The 14,743-nt window shown below is 52.3% G+C and overlaps 7 protein-coding genes across 7 annotated transcripts; 2 read left to right on the top strand and 5 right to left on the bottom strand.

Moving 5' to 3' along the window:
• Window positions 1-469: 469 nt before the first annotated feature.
• On the bottom strand, window positions 470-1,605 carry AAFC00_007268 (uncharacterized protein; the record flags this gene model as incomplete). The annotated part of the gene is made up of 2 exons (XM_069347341.1): window positions 470-1,226; window positions 1,286-1,605. The coding sequence occupies 2 exons, from the start codon at window positions 1,603-1,605 to the stop codon at window positions 470-472; spliced, it is 1,077 nt and encodes a 358-aa protein (XP_069201948.1).
• A 643-nt stretch (window positions 1,606-2,248) lies between these two features.
• AAFC00_007267 (uncharacterized protein) lies at window positions 2,249-4,379 on the top strand (the record flags this gene model as incomplete). Its single annotated transcript, XM_069347340.1, has 2 exons — window positions 2,249-2,449; window positions 2,502-4,379. The coding sequence occupies 2 exons, from the start codon at window positions 2,249-2,251 to the stop codon at window positions 4,377-4,379; spliced, it is 2,079 nt and encodes a 692-aa protein (XP_069201947.1).
• A 1,916-nt stretch (window positions 4,380-6,295) lies between these two features.
• On the bottom strand, window positions 6,296-7,052 carry AAFC00_007266 (uncharacterized protein; the record flags this gene model as incomplete). The annotated part of the gene is made up of 3 exons (XM_069347339.1): window positions 6,296-6,447; window positions 6,530-6,859; window positions 6,968-7,052. The coding sequence occupies 3 exons, from the start codon at window positions 7,050-7,052 to the stop codon at window positions 6,296-6,298; spliced, it is 567 nt and encodes a 188-aa protein (XP_069201946.1).
• A 482-nt stretch (window positions 7,053-7,534) lies between these two features.
• Window positions 7,535-8,641, top strand: AAFC00_007265 (uncharacterized protein; the record flags this gene model as incomplete). Its single annotated transcript, XM_069347338.1, has 3 exons — window positions 7,535-7,589; window positions 7,652-7,872; window positions 7,943-8,641. The coding sequence occupies 3 exons, from the start codon at window positions 7,535-7,537 to the stop codon at window positions 8,639-8,641; spliced, it is 975 nt and encodes a 324-aa protein (XP_069201945.1).
• Window positions 8,642-8,699: 58 nt separating this feature from the next.
• On the bottom strand, window positions 8,700-10,016 carry AAFC00_007264 (uncharacterized protein; the record flags this gene model as incomplete). The annotated part of the gene is made up of 1 exon (XM_069347337.1): window positions 8,700-10,016. One exon carries the CDS (start codon window positions 10,014-10,016, stop codon window positions 8,700-8,702), a length of 1,317 nt encoding a protein of 438 aa, XP_069201944.1.
• A 295-nt stretch (window positions 10,017-10,311) lies between these two features.
• AAFC00_007263 (uncharacterized protein) lies at window positions 10,312-12,536 on the bottom strand (the record flags this gene model as incomplete). The annotated part of the gene is made up of 3 exons (XM_069347336.1): window positions 10,312-11,230; window positions 11,372-12,201; window positions 12,267-12,536. 3 exons carry the CDS (start codon window positions 12,534-12,536, stop codon window positions 10,312-10,314), a joined length of 2,019 nt encoding a protein of 672 aa, XP_069201943.1.
• A 410-nt stretch (window positions 12,537-12,946) lies between these two features.
• AAFC00_007262 (uncharacterized protein) lies at window positions 12,947-14,640 on the bottom strand (the record flags this gene model as incomplete). Its single annotated transcript, XM_069347335.1, has 7 exons — window positions 12,947-13,136; window positions 13,198-13,597; window positions 13,653-13,829; window positions 13,886-14,182; window positions 14,243-14,322; window positions 14,429-14,533; window positions 14,582-14,640. 7 exons carry the CDS (start codon window positions 14,638-14,640, stop codon window positions 12,947-12,949), a joined length of 1,308 nt encoding a protein of 435 aa, XP_069201942.1.
• Window positions 14,641-14,743: the final 103 nt, after the last annotated feature.

The raw sequence follows: 14,743 nt of genomic DNA, 5'->3' as shown, positions 1-14,743 counted from the left end.
GCTGGGTTGGGTGTACGACCATGATGATTCGAAGGGGTTGTCTTTTCTTACCTTTAGGTCGTTGCCCTGTCGGGTTGGATTCGGTGATGATAGGGTGACTGGCTGGCTGATTGCCTGACTGGAGGGAAAGACTGGCTGGCTGGCCGGTTACGGCAACTTTGATGTATAACACGCGCTTTTCATGATCACGCCTTCTTCTTCTCTTGTGGTTTTTTGATTGACTTCGGCTCTTTTGATATAGGAGGTGATGGATGGGAGAGACATGTATGCACTGTATTGGATCATACTTTACCTGATGGATATGGAGAGGAGAGAACATAGATGATCCCTCAGGGATAGGTCTGATTGGATTCTTGAAACCTGTCTGGGGGTCGTCTACATACCCCGTACCGCGGCTTTGACCTGAACGGTATAGTACAACATCATGTAGTCCTCGTCATCCTTCTCTTGTCTTTAGTGGGGATTGATCCTAGAGTTCCTCGTCGAGCTGCATGGCGCCGTCGGCGTTGTCTGTGAGATCGCCGGAGACGCATGGCTGGTAAATGGTGGGGACCGAGGCCTCCTTGTCGATCATCTGCCGGGACACGCTCACGATGTTGTCTTCGAGCAAAAGTTGAGACAGCGCCTCGATGTGTTTCTTGGGGTCTACCTTTCCGACGTAGCGCGTGCGCAGTTGGTCCTTGGAGAGTTCCGTCTCTTCCTTGACGCGCTTGTCGTAGCCGTCGGCCAGGGAGACGAGTTTCTTGAGCTGGTCGAGGTTGCGGTCGCCCTCGGTCTTGAAGTCGGACATTGTCAAGGCTTCTGTCCAGACGCTCTTGTGTAGATTCATCAACATGCCCTCTTCACCGCTGAGGCCGGCCGAGGCACCAACACCTTGGGACGAGCCGCTCGCGCCTCCGCCTCCCCGACCCTTGAGATAGCCGACAGCGATGGAGTAGTAGTGTCTGTTGAGACCGTGGATGAGAGCTTGGATGGAGGGCTTGTTGAGGTGTCCGACGTTGGACGTCGTCTGGCGTGGCTCTTGGCCGAGCATGAGCGTCTGTGGGTTGATGAGGCGGAAGGCGTCGATGACGACCTTGCCCTTGACTGATTGGATGGGATCGATGACGACGGCGACGGCGCGAGGGGTGAGCTGTTCAAAGGACTGTTGTGTGTTGATATCGACGCTGGATAACCAGCAGCCGAAACCAGGGTGAGAGTGGTACCAGCCAACGACGGTTTCCGGTCTGGGAAGAGAAAAGGTCAGTCGGGTGTGAGAGGCAGAGGAGAAAAAGAGTCAGCGTACCGGCCGGTCTGACGGAGCATATCCATCATCTTGGTCTGGAAGACAGGATCCACAGCCTCGACAGAGACGCCGGTTCCTGATTGCGGCATGGCGAAAACATCGACGACGCGCACGGTATAGTCATCGACAAACTCGCCCAGCATCAGACCCATGACCTCCATGGGCACACCTGCGCGGCCGTGACGTAGCATTTTGAGCAAGGCGAGGGATGAAATGTAGACGGTTTCACTGTTGTCGACAATGTTGCTGTCCTGCTGAGGGCCACCGGAGCCGCCTCCCATGCCCTGGGCGGCAGCCAACATTCGACTTAGGCGATCCATGATGTGATGTGTATGCGCTTCAGGAGGACGAGATAGAGGAAGGCTGTGATTGACACTCGAAGTGGCCGAGGGTTGAGCTCAGGACGCTGTTGTCGATGAGCGTCGAAGACTGCAAGTGATCAGATGAGGAGACCAGATGGATGAAGAGAAATGGTCTGGTGGATTGTCGCTGGAGCGGTGGTGACGATGACGATGGCGATGAGAAAGTGGTGGATGGTGTGGATGACGAATGCGAGATCGAGTGTATGAGATGGATGGACGGATGACGGATGATGGATGATGGATGATGGATGATGGGCAGCTACAAAGGTGTATCAGTTTGCTCTGGTTTGTCTAGTAGTGCAGTATATCATCTGGGCGCCTGGCTGCCTGGCTGTAGCTCCACTCGACGAACGCGGCTTCTATCTTTATCAGGACTATCGGAGCCGACGCACGGACTCTTGACAAGATGGCCTGGGATGTTTGCTTGGGGTTTGTTCCGGCTTCTCCATATTCCACGCTTACCTTACCTTAGCCTTGCCACTCTCGCGCATACCAATGCATTGGTTTAATTGACCGTCTCTTCCCGTCACCAGCAAGCCACATTCGACGTCTCGGGTCCTCCGAGTCATCAGGGTGCCTCATCCTTCCACCATCCCCAGCCATGGCCTCGGGCACGCAGGGCTATGCGCCCATCGACCCTCCTCGACTCAACGGAGCTCAGAACAAGAAAGTCGCCTATTTCTACGATTCGGATGTCGGAAACTACGCCTACAATGCCGGTCATCCCATGAAGCCCCATCGCATAAGAATGGCCCACAGTCTGATCATGAACTACGGTCTCTACAAGAAGATGGAGATCTACGTATGTGGATCTCGTGCCCTTCTGTGCTGGTGTACCTACTGACAAGACACAGCGCGCGAAGCCTGCCTCAAAGTACGAAATGACCCAGTTCCACACCGACGAGTACATCGATTTCCTGTCAAAAGTCACCCCGGACAACATGGACAACTACGCCAAAGAGCAGGGCAAATACAACGTCGGCGATGACTGTCCCGTCTTCGACGGCCTCTTTGAGTTTTGTGGAATCAGCGCTGGAGGCAGCATGGAGGGCGCCGCTCGTCTGAACCGCGGAAAGTGCGATGTCGCCGTCAATTGGGCAGGCGGTCTCCATCACGCCAAGAAGAGCGAGGCCAGCGGCTTCTGTTATGTCAACGACATTGTCCTCGGCATCATCGAGTTGTTGCGCTTCAAGGCGAGAGTGCTGTACATCGACATCGACGTCCACCATGGCGACGGTGTCGAAGAGGCCTTCTACTCGACCGACCGAGTCATGACCTGTTCGTTCCACAAGTACGGCGAATACTTCCCCGGCACTGGCGAGCTTCGCGACATCGGCGTCGGCAACGGGAGGAATTATGCTGTGAACTTTCCTCTGCGAGACGGCATTGACGACAAGGCCTACAAGGACATCTTCGAGCCCGTCATCGCCAAAATCATGGAGTGCTTCCGACCCGAGGCTGTCGTCTTGCAATGCGGTGGTGACAGTCTCAGTGGAGATCGATTGGGTTGCTTCAATCTCAGCATGCGCGGTCACGCAAACTGCGTCAGTTTCGTCAAGAGCTTCAACCTCCCGACTCTTGTCGTTGGAGGTGGTGGATACACCATGCGCAATGTCGCACGAACCTGGGCCTTCGAGACCGGTCAACTTGTCGGCCAGGAGATGGGCCCCGAGCTTCCCTACACTGACTACTACGAATACTACTCTCCCGATTTCGAGCTGGACGTGCGACCCTCTAACATGGACAACGCGAACTCACCGGAATATCTGGAAAAGATCAAGACCCAGGTCTTTGAGAACCTACGTCGCACAGCTGCCGCCCCTTCGGTGCAACTCACAGAAGTCCCCCGAACCCCTCTGTTCCCCATCGATAACACCGATGATCCCGACAAGGAGGGCAACCCGGAGGATCTGGACGAGCGAGAAGACCGACTGGACGACGAGGACGACGACCGAAACCCCGACACCCGCTACACTCAGCGCAAGTGGGACGCCCGCATCGAACACGAAGGCGAGCTCGACGACTCGGACGACGAAGACATGAACGAGCAGAATGGCGTCAAGCGCCAACCGGGAAAGAAACGACCCGGCATCATGGACCACAAGAACCCCCATGCAGATCTCGGTCTTGGCGACGTCGAGTCGGGCTCTGCAACCCCTGCGGATAGCGCGCCGAGAAGTGATACAGGCGATGAGATGGCCATTGACCCACTACCCATCCCGCCCACGTCCAACGCAGAACACGACACGACGGCCGCCAACGAGGCTGTGGCCCAGGAGATCATGGCCAGCAAGACGTCGGAAACGCCGAACCCGCTCGTGGAACCGATGACGAAAGAAGAGGAGACGGCTTCCAACGCACCAGCTCGAGCATCGCCCGCACCGGAAACGAAACAGACCGAAGACGTCGAGATGAGCAATGATGTCTCTGAGCCAGCGCCACCAGCCCCCGAGACCGCAGCACCTGTCGAACCTGCTGCCGTGGAGCCCGAGACAGCCGCCAACGAGAGTGCACCCGCACCGGCACCCGCTCGCACAGCCACACCTCCAGCGGATGTAGAGATGGGTGAAGGAGACGCCACAGAAGCCCCTGCAGCTCCCGCTGCTCCTGATGCTGCCGCTGCTGACAAGGAATCCGTCGAGGCCATGAAGGAAGAGGGTGTCAAAGAGCGCGACGCAGAAGATGTCGCAGCCGAGAAAGCACGAGAAGGCGAAGCCGGTGGCGTCGTGTAATCTTGCCTCGACCACCGCCGCAACACAAGCGCGCGCGGAGAATCAATTACTGAAAATCAAGAAATAGAAGAGGCCAGACATGGTGGCCATAATGATCACGACACACGTCTTTACTTGGAAGTCTGCAGTATCAAAAGTGGTGGAGGAAGAGGAAAGGATGTATTCACCTAGATGTGACAATGATATGGTTTTTGTTACTGCCCATCCTTTTCTTTCATCATCGAGACTGCGCAATTGCTAGGATCGAAGCGTCCAGGATGGCGGAGCAAAAGAAAGGGATCCCGACGCACAGGAAAAGTCATTCCATCCCCCCGCGGCGTGATTCGACAGTCTCAGCTAGTTGGCATTCACTTCTCGGCTTGAACGATTGGAACAGGGAGAAGCACACCGGGCCAGCCAGAGAGAAGCCTTGTCGTTCTTGTCATGATCATCACCAGTCCAATCCCAGTCCACCATTTCATCCTCAACGACATGCACACTCTGACACGGTTCGAAGCAAAATCAACCTCCAAGAAACCGACGGGAACCATCAGACATCGATATCTCGATCGCCTGCTACTATCCATCACTGGTTTCCCATGGGATGAAAAGCAGACGGCAGGTCAATACCGAAGAGAAGCAGTGGTCTCGATTCCTGTTTATTCGTGGCTGAGAGTTTAGTATGGCTCGCTAGTTTGCTTGCAAAGGCGAGAGCAGATGACAGAATAAAGAGGGGCGAACAAGGAATGGGTGTCAAGGTATGAATCAACACGACCCGTCATCCACCCTCCCTTTGCACTGGTGTCTCTTTTCATTAGTGTTCGTCGTCGTGCTTCTAGTCCTTTTCTATTTCTAGCGCCACTCTCGATAGCCTTATATGAATAGAAACCGTCCAAACCCTCTTCACTAATCGGTATCTGTTTGTGAGTTTCTAGTCTTTACCTTCTCTAGCACTACTCTTGTATTTAAACCAAATTAAATCACTTTTTGTTCTTGTCTTGCTACTAATCATGTGTTCTTGCTTCCATTGTTGCTTGTCTAGTGCCGTTATTGATCCCTCCTGTGATTAGATGAATCAATCATAGACCTAGACTAGGAAGACTCTAATCCGACTAATATTCTGAATTGCATATGCATATGCACCGAACTTGGATGCCTTGCTGATGTATCTACCCGTCTGTCTGTCTGTCTGTCTGTCTGTCCATCTATCTGTCTGTTTGTCGGTTTGTCTAGCTGTTTTTCTGGATGTAAAGGAACTTGCTTTATCGTATACCATAAGTGATATTACGCAGTACAGTGCAGTGCACCAATACCTACAAGGTATATCCTCTCTATAGGTAGGTAAGGCACTTTTAGAAATGTGTATACAGTACACCACCTCACCTCGCCTTTTTGTATAATCTCAAAACAGAGATAAAAGGCAACAATAGAGATGAAAAGTACAGCAGATTGGACAAGGTAGGTATGGTAGGTATAGAGGGATAAGACACAAAAAGAGATGGAAGAAAAAGAAAACTCTCTGTCGGGGAATCGAACCCCGGTCTCCCGCGCTTGTAGTCGATGCGAATGATCGATTGACAAGCGGAAATCATGACCACTAGACCAACAAAGATGGATTGTGAAGCTGACTTCTGAGCTTATTTCTTCTTTCAGATTAGATATACTATCAATAAGAGCACATGGACAAGCATAGAGATGTAGAGTCGGGATGTGGTTGCGACTACACATGGCTTGGTTTGGTCCTTGGTTTCATAGAGAATCATCTTGTGATGGAATTGTTTGCTACAGCTGTAGCGACATATAGATCCGTTGCTCTCCTCTCTGTCCCTTTTTCCTCAGATACCACTCCCGACTTGCCGCTTTGAGTCTCTTTTCTCAATTTCTGTCGCTTTTCGTGCTCAGTCCAAAGAAGTGGAGAGACGAGACAGGAAAAGGTCTCATCGGAAGAAACGACCGAGCATAGCGCCTCCGATATTGCTCGCCAACCCACTCGCGCTAAAGGCATTCGTCGCGAGACTGGACGCCTGGCTGAACTTGTCGCAGCGAGAAAAGGCCAGAGTGTTGGTTACTGTCAGCACAATAGCGATGACTGATCATGAACGCATGCATCAGTTCCGTTCACAGAGAAGCCCAAAGTGGGCAAGACGAAAAGAGTAGACAGAATGACATACCGACAAGACTCAACCAGATAAACTCAAACTTGACAATCGCGACAATCCCCAACGCGACCCAACTGACCGGCTGCGCGTACACGGCCAACCAAAAGAACCGTTTGTCGGTGGCATTGATCTGTCGTGTGTCTGGCTCTGCGCTCTCAAATACCCAGTTCGAGTCGCCTGATTGCGCGTTGACCTCGTTCCACCAGCGGAGTCCTACGAGGCGGCGGCCGGCGATGTTTTTGAGATAGTAAAAGTCCATCGCGAGAAGCACGACGGTGATGATGAAGACGAGCACGTAGTTGCCTGTGAAGAGGAGGCCGAGGAGGTAGACGAGGAGAGATGCTGGGGGGTCTAGAGGTTAGTCGTGATCATTTTTGAACACGAAACTGAGTACAAAATAATCGGGAGTTGCAGTAAAGCTGCGAGATGCAAAGAAAGAGAAATACTCACAAATTCGGAACCCAAGGAAGCAGAGCAGCGTGATGGGATGCGAACTGAGTTTCCAGCTCAGCTGGCCGGGTTGTTGGCTCTCCATGACCAGCTGGGATGTATAGCCTTGTTCAATAGTTGCGATCGGACTCGATGTCGTTGACTGCGACGACAGTGTGGGGGTTATGGGTCCTGGATATGTCTGCCTAGAGATTGCATGGGCATGTGTTGTGGAATTGCATATAAATGCAGGGTACAAGCAGCAGCAGCAGCAGCAGGAGAACGCGCAACAGCTGTCGCGGATACGAGTCAACCGTCGATCGTGTTTCCGGGTTCCTGAGTAATACCCAAGATAGTGCCACAGTTCCTCAAGCTTAGCTGTGAGAAAGGGTCTTTAGTCTTTACATTCGAGACGAACAATACTGCGGAGAAAAGGTCCGGTGTTTGTTAATCATTGAGGCAAAGATATGCCCCGCATCCGAGGTTCACACTCCGTCATTGTTGACTTACTATAATTACCTACCCACTTCCTTTCCCTTCACCCAAGGTGATTGTACTTTGAAACATACCTTGATCACATAATCGATCATGGCTAGTGCTGCCGCCGCTGCCTCACCAATCGTGCGACGAGCCTTACTCTACGGTAACAACTGCCCAGCACTAACAATATGGGTCTCATAATCAAGAAGCTAATCAATAGCCAAGTCCCCGGCTCGTCGATGCGATTCCTCGAAAAGTCACGAGGCATATCCGTCGATACGATAGCCTACGATCTCGAAGATAGCGTGACGCCCGGCAAAAAAGCAGAAGCTCGTCAGAACCTGAAACAAATATTGTCGCGGGAGAGGTCGTCGAGCATCAAGGAGCAAGCCGTCAGGATAAATTCGGTCGACAGCGGATATGCATTGGAGGATCTGACGGAGGTGGTGCGTTTCTTGCCTTTTCCACTACACAGAGTGACCTGGATGCAGAATGATTCTTGCTGACAACTCACAGCTCAAAGCACCCAATCTCGATGCTCTAGTCGTGCCGAAAGTCAACTCTCCCTCGGATCTCCATTTCATCACCGACGTCCTGCGCCATACACAACCGCAACGCCACTCGACTGCGCCAGACAAAGACCAAAAGCCCATTCAGATCATTGCGCTGATCGAGTCGGCCCGCGCGGTCATGGATCTCAAGGCGATTTGCGCAAGCACTCCCTATCTGTCCGGTCTCATTTTTGCCGCTGAAGACTTTGCCCTCGACCTTTCCATCACCCGAACACCAGAGCTCAAGGAGTTTCTCTACGCACGAAGCGCCATAGCCACTGCCGCTCGTGCATTTTCTCTTCCTTCGACCATTGATCTCGTGACCACTGCCTTTCGCGGCGACGAGGGCGCCAGGATCCTCAAGGCGGAAAGTGAAGATGGCAAACGCATGGGCTTCAACGGGAAACAGTGCATACACCCTTCGCAGGTCCAAGTCGTGCAAGACGTCTTTGGTCCCGGAGAGGAAGAGGTCGAGTGGGCCGTCAGAGTTGTGGTCGCCGACGAAAAGGCTGACAAGCAAGGCAGAGGTGCCTGGACCTTGGACGGCAAAATGATTGATGTTCCTGTGGTGGGGAAGGCGAAGGCGCTCGTCAAAAAGGCTGAGGCGTGTGGCGTTGACGTCTCTGCGGTAAGAGAAAAGTGGAAGGAGCAGGAGCCGGAGTGATAGCATCTATCTTGTTCATACGCCGACCCATGACTTTGTTCCACGAGACTGTTGTTTCTCAGGACGCAACAGCAGTAGGCTCAGGGCCCGACCCTCGAGTGTATGCCAAAGCCCTGTGACCCCTCTCCTGCCCGGGCCCATCTCCATGTCCCTCTCTCCAACACTCGGCGCAATAGAGATCCCCCTCGCATCCAAGACATCTGACCGTAGCGTCTTCGTTACAGATACAACACCACGAGTCGATGTCTTCGTCGGTGTATGTTGGTAAAGAAGGCTTGCCGGGGCGTAGACTTTTCGTTATCGTCACTGGCTTTGCAGTAGGATTGAACGACGGCGCCGAGGGAAGCCCCAGATTACCTTCGCTGCTGTCGTCGTTGTTGCTAGCTCCAGAACCACGCGCGGGACTTGAGACTCCAAGGGATGCGAATCGAGCTGCTAGCGCGTCGTCGATGCTTTCTGATTTGTTGTCTGTCTCTTTCGGCTCTGTTGTGATTGACGACGGCGGCAAAGACGACAGAGCGTCTGGTACGGTCGGCAGGGGGAAACTGCTTTCTGCTTTTTTCTCTCCGCTGGTGTCGCTAGAGACAGAGAACACAGCACCGGCGTTGGGATCTGCAGGGTCATCGTCTTGATATTTGTATTTCTCATCCACGTGCAGCTGCTCCAGGACTTGTTGAATGTATTCGTCCGCATCGTCGTCGTTGTCCTCGACCTTCTCTTGGCCCTCCTGACTCTCTTTCTCCTCTTTCTCCTCCTCCGACTGCTGGCGACCCCCTACGCCTTCCATCTCCTTCCTCGTCTCAGTCTCTGCATTTCTCAGATCCTCAACATGTTGCCTGACTTCCTCCCTCTCCTCTTCCTCAGGCAACAGGTCCCTAGCCTCCTTGAGCAGTCTCTCGACATCCCTCGGCTCATCAGGATCTAATCCATTCTCCTTGCCATCTTCCTCCAATTGCCTCAGTAGCTCCTCCAGACTTTCCTCGTCGTGACCACTATTCCCCCCGTTCCGCAAATCGAAGTCATCGGTACCGTCTCGCCATTCATCCAAGATGTCTTTCCGATGTGACAAGCGTTCAGCCCCTATAGCGTCGTTCTGCGTCGTTGATGTTGGCGTCAAGTTCCTGAAGCGGGACGCCAGGTCTGCGTCGGAAGTTGCTGGTACATTTTCCTGTTGCGGCGTTGTTTGGGGAGGCTTGATCGGCGTGCTAGGCAGAGAGAGGGTCGGATCTGTTGTTGTTGCTGCGACTGTCGATGGTGAGGGTTGCGGCAGTGCGGTGCATTGTGAGGGTGGGCTGGACGTTGTTGGCGCTGGGGAGAGTGTCGTGTTGCGGAGGGCTTTGAGGCGCACTGAGAGGATGTCTTCTTTGCGAGACATCTTTGAGAGTTCTCTCTGTGTGGGTCAGTAGTGGTGCGTGGATGGAGAACGCTGATCTACGAGACTTGACCAGAACAGGTCTCTTGCGATCCCCATGTCTGTGTCGACACACAGAGCTGCCTGATGTGCGGAGATGGTGGGCAACCCCACACTTACACCCACTTCGAGGACTTGGCGGGCTATACCATGAACAAGAATATTGATACTGAGCCACAGGGGCAACAAAAATAGCTATGACAGAGATTGAAGAGATGTGCACTTTTATTGGATGTGCTTTTACAGAATATCCTGCCAATCAATTCCTCAACAGCCACCAGTACCAAATCAGAACCGGTGCGCCGACAACGACAAGTCTCCGTCCGAATCCCTCTGACACCCTCACCACGGAACCCTTGGATTTTGGCGGCTTGATCTTCATGTACGGATTTCCCCAATCGTCCGTGTCGCCATCCATGATCTCCACATTGTCACTGCCGTAGTACCCAGCTTGCTCGATGAGTGGCGCCTTGTAACCGTATGAAGGCAGACCGTAGGTTCCGTTTGTACCAGGCATTGGGCTTACGCTCCTAGTCCTCGCATTCATCGATCGAGCCGAGAGCGCTCCTTTGTTGCCTTGCGTCGAAAGAGTAGGATGAAAAGATCCGCTTGCAGCACGAGAGCGAGTCGAGGAACTTTTCTCTCTTCGACTCGGCAACTTCTCGAAGACTGGTAACACGGGACTGCCGCTCTCTTCATCCTTGATATCTTCTGCAGGGCCTTTCCTGGCCTCGACAACAGCGTGCACGGCGAGGACTACTAGTGACAAAATCGCGCACATCGCATAACGGATGAAGATGCCAAGCTGGTCTGGTAACAGACAGAGATGCGTCTGTAAAGTCGGTGCGCCGGCGTGTTGGCTCCCATGTGCTTCTTGCAAGCTCTTGCCATGCTCATCCACGGGGTTCCACAAACTGACTAGTTGGAAGCCCGGATGGCGCACACCCATAGCCCACGACATGCTCTTCACCGTGACCTCTCGGATACCAGAACCAGCAGAAGCATACTCGTGATGGACTGTGTCGCAGTAATCGTGATCATCTCCGGAGAATGCGTACCCTACATTAGACACCTTTTCTGCAATCAGCTTGCTGATGTCATGAGTGAGGACGTTCTGATATTGGTATCCTGCGGCCACACGGATCGAGTTTGCATCGTCATGCTCCAGATCGGGTGCACTGTCATGTTGTCAGCGATGCAATTTATTGTGCTACGCCACACCGAAAGCGCATTTTGTCATTCTCAGGGAACACTCTCCCACGTCGACAAGAGAGTGCAATCTTTCGTTGGGGTAGGAGATCCCCATTGGTGGTGCTTACCTCGGTGGATACTTTTCCCGTAGTGGGCCACATGGCGTGCCAGGCTCTCTATAGAGTGGAACATGAGAGAGCACGACGGCAGGCAACTCAGGCGTGGAGGCTTCCTGATTCTTCTGGTTCTTCAACCGTCTTTCATAGTCATCCACGTCGAGCGGAAAAGTGACCTCATGGGAGAATTTTGTCTGTAATGGCTTATCGTTCTCAATATTGAGCACTCTCTCCAAAGCCTTGCTCTTGAGATGCTGCGCCTGGTCCAAGAAGTCCAAGGTGCCCCTCCAGATACTCTCGTCAGCGTCTGGTTGGCCCATTGCGCTCAGACTGACAGTGTCAAGCGACACAAAACTATGATTTCCCACAACATCGATCCTGTCACCCTCTCCAAAATAGGCCCTGAATCTTTCCCGCACCGGTTTCTGTATACCGTTGCCAAAGCCTAGGTCATGATTTCCCGGAAGTGATGCAATGATCTGCTTTGCTTTCTGAGCTGGACGGCCTCCTGAAATCTGGTCCGGTGCAAAGAAGATGCTTCCAAATCGGTTATATTCGGCCAGCCAGAAGGATTCACCATACGGCTTCCACCGTGGTTCCGCAACCTGGAATCCCTGCGCATCTGTTGCCCACTCCCGTCCACCATCGAACAAGTCGCCTAGGAAGAAAAGAGTGTCCGGGTCGAGGGTGCGGTGGACTTGCTTGTAAGAGCGTTTGAGATATAGATCGGTAAATGCGATGGTCAGACTAGATAGCGGCCACGGACGACCAGGGTATGTGTGGGGATCGACAATTTGAGGATCTGCGAGCATAACCACGCGATGAGGTCTTGCTTGTGCCGGCTAGTGTGTGACAGTCAGCGTCTATTGCGCGTAAACAATCGCAACATTAATAGGTATACGCTCACCCATTCTTCCCATTGATCCCATGCGCACGCTTTCACATGGTCACTAATGGCAGACCTCTCTCCCCAGTGAAGTACCCATATCCATAACAATATCAGCGCTGTTGGGATAGTCAAGATTCGGCGACGGATGATATGCGCCAGGTTAATCTGGTGTTTGTTATTGCCATATCTGTCGCGGCTGTAAAGACTGCCAAGCATGGCAGTGATGCGTGAGATTGGGCCATCGGCAAGTCCTGAAGAAGGATATGATGAGGCATACTGATAGCTCATGGTATTGAAGATGATGTTTGCATTAGTCGCACCATATTTGATATACTTTCACAATGAAGAAACGTTTAGCGGAACGATAAAAGGAGTCTTGTCATCTCCTGAACACGCAAAGCTCAGAACGTTTGTTACCGCGCGTCACAGGGGACGTGCTCTACAGTACTTTGGTGTACCTTCCATAAGGTACTCTTTCATTTTGCCCCGCCATGCTATTAAATAGACTTCCTGTTCGAGTGGTCCGATGTATAATCTCCTTCTCGTATCTATATCAATCGACCGGGCATGACGACAGGTAATATATACTTGTAGCTCGCAGCGCTCTGCAACACGACCAAAGCTGGTTCACAACGCCAAACGCCACGCTATGCTTCTCCTATTATCTAGCTGCGGGACAGCATGCATTCCAGATCTGCCTATGCAAAGCGCACCTTGAACTTGAAGTCAATAGAGAAGGCGGGGTCACTTATGCCTACTTCCTCTCCATCTGCGAGCAAATCCCCGAGTTTACACTTCAAGTTTGGACGAGTCTTCTCCTCGAGACTTTGTGGGGCCGAATAGTAGAGAGATGTCTTTTCCGTACGAATCGAGGGTTTCTTCAGCTGACTGTAACAACCGAATCAGTATAAGGTCGCGTCCGATCAAGAGCGTTATCCCGTAAACTCACGCTTCAGGCCTCTCGGCCAAATGATCAATAAAGTCCTGCAATGTCCAGTCTCTCCTGACTTCTATCTCTTGAGCCAGATTACCACACACTGGGCAGTCGTCTTTCTTTTGGTGCTCAAACGTGTACGTGTATATGCTGTCATCTCCGCTGTACATCATGTAGTTGTTTGTCTCAGGCATGCCGAGTGGCGGATTCGTGTTTGTGGCGATCTTGAAGGCCTCGTTACAACAAGACGCTGCAATGATGGCGTTGGTAGATGCAATCGCCGGAATGATATTCTTGACTACTCCCTGGGTCATTGAATAGGTGACACCAGGAATATTGAACTCCTGAGCACGATTGAGGGCCTTTTGGTATAACCATGTGATATGCTCTGGGTCGTCTGTGTCAAGCGTAATATCTGTGGAGCGTGTCAGTTTTGGAAGTCATTAACACCAAAGACGTCGGTGTCGCACCTTTACGCTCTTCTTCCCACGCAATGATGTGAGCCCATTCGATGCAGTGTTGAGGTTGGCGAGGAATGGTCGCCAATGTACAGAGAGGTACGGCGGCACGAGGCGCGTGCATGTCGAGTTGACATTCAATGCAGCTGGTCATGGTCGGCAGGATGACCCTAGCCTGTCCCTTGAATCCTGCAATGTGTCAGGCTGCCGTCTATAAGTGACCATTCATATATCGGAATCCTCACCCTCGGTTCCTCCATCAATCAACGGTTTGAGACTGTCGGGATTGTCGCCATCCACCATGCCTACCAAAGTCGCATTGATCCATCTTCTTGCCTCAATACTGTCCAAGCCGCAGATGACAATGTTGAATTGTAGGTAGTAATCTTCGTCCTTGTCCTGGATCTTGCCGCAGTAGGGGTTGATCTTGACTCCTTGGACGCGTTGCTCAACAAAACGAGCGGCAACTTCTGCCTTCGGCTTACCGACATCAGATTGGCGGAAGAGAAATTGGCGGTTCAAGTTCGAAACATCGATCGTGTCTTTGTTGGCTATCAGTCTAATCCATACCCGGTGTGTGCATTAAATGACTCCTCTCTCACCCATATCAATCACATCGATGCTCTTGAAGCCAGACAGGGCCAGGTTCTTCAAGATCTCGCAACCAAGACCTCCGGCTCCGCTACCTATCATTAGAGGGTGTATGCCTAAGGAGAATGGTAGGTCACATACATTACTCTACTACTGTTAGTGGACACTTCAGGACAGACATTTCCACGCATGCTTACAAGATCTTGATTCCCTCTAAGAAGTCTATCGCTGTCTTTCCTGGAATGAAAGAGTCAGAGTCGGTGTATGGGCCGACTCGGTCCAAGAAACTGTCGAGGTATCTCCTAGCAAGAGTCAGGAAACAGTCTATGGCTTGTACGGAAGCTGCTCACCATCTAGGTCGAGCACCTGCAGCCCCGTTGGTGGGTATCATAGCCACTACGGCAGTCATTATTTGAGATGCTATCGTACAACTGCGACGACGCGACCTGCCATACAACTACTGTTATATTGGTGGGATGATGGACAACAATAGAGCAGAACACCACAGTAAT

The sequence above is a fragment of the Neodothiora populina genome (assembly GCF_041146345.1).
Source record: "Neodothiora populina strain CPC 39397 chromosome Unknown canker_contig_9, whole genome shotgun sequence".
Taxonomy (NCBI): domain Eukaryota; kingdom Fungi; phylum Ascomycota; class Dothideomycetes; order Dothideales; family Dothioraceae; genus Neodothiora; species Neodothiora populina.
Note: the sequence above shows the minus strand (reverse complement) of the source record. Positions and strands in the feature narration are given on the sequence as shown.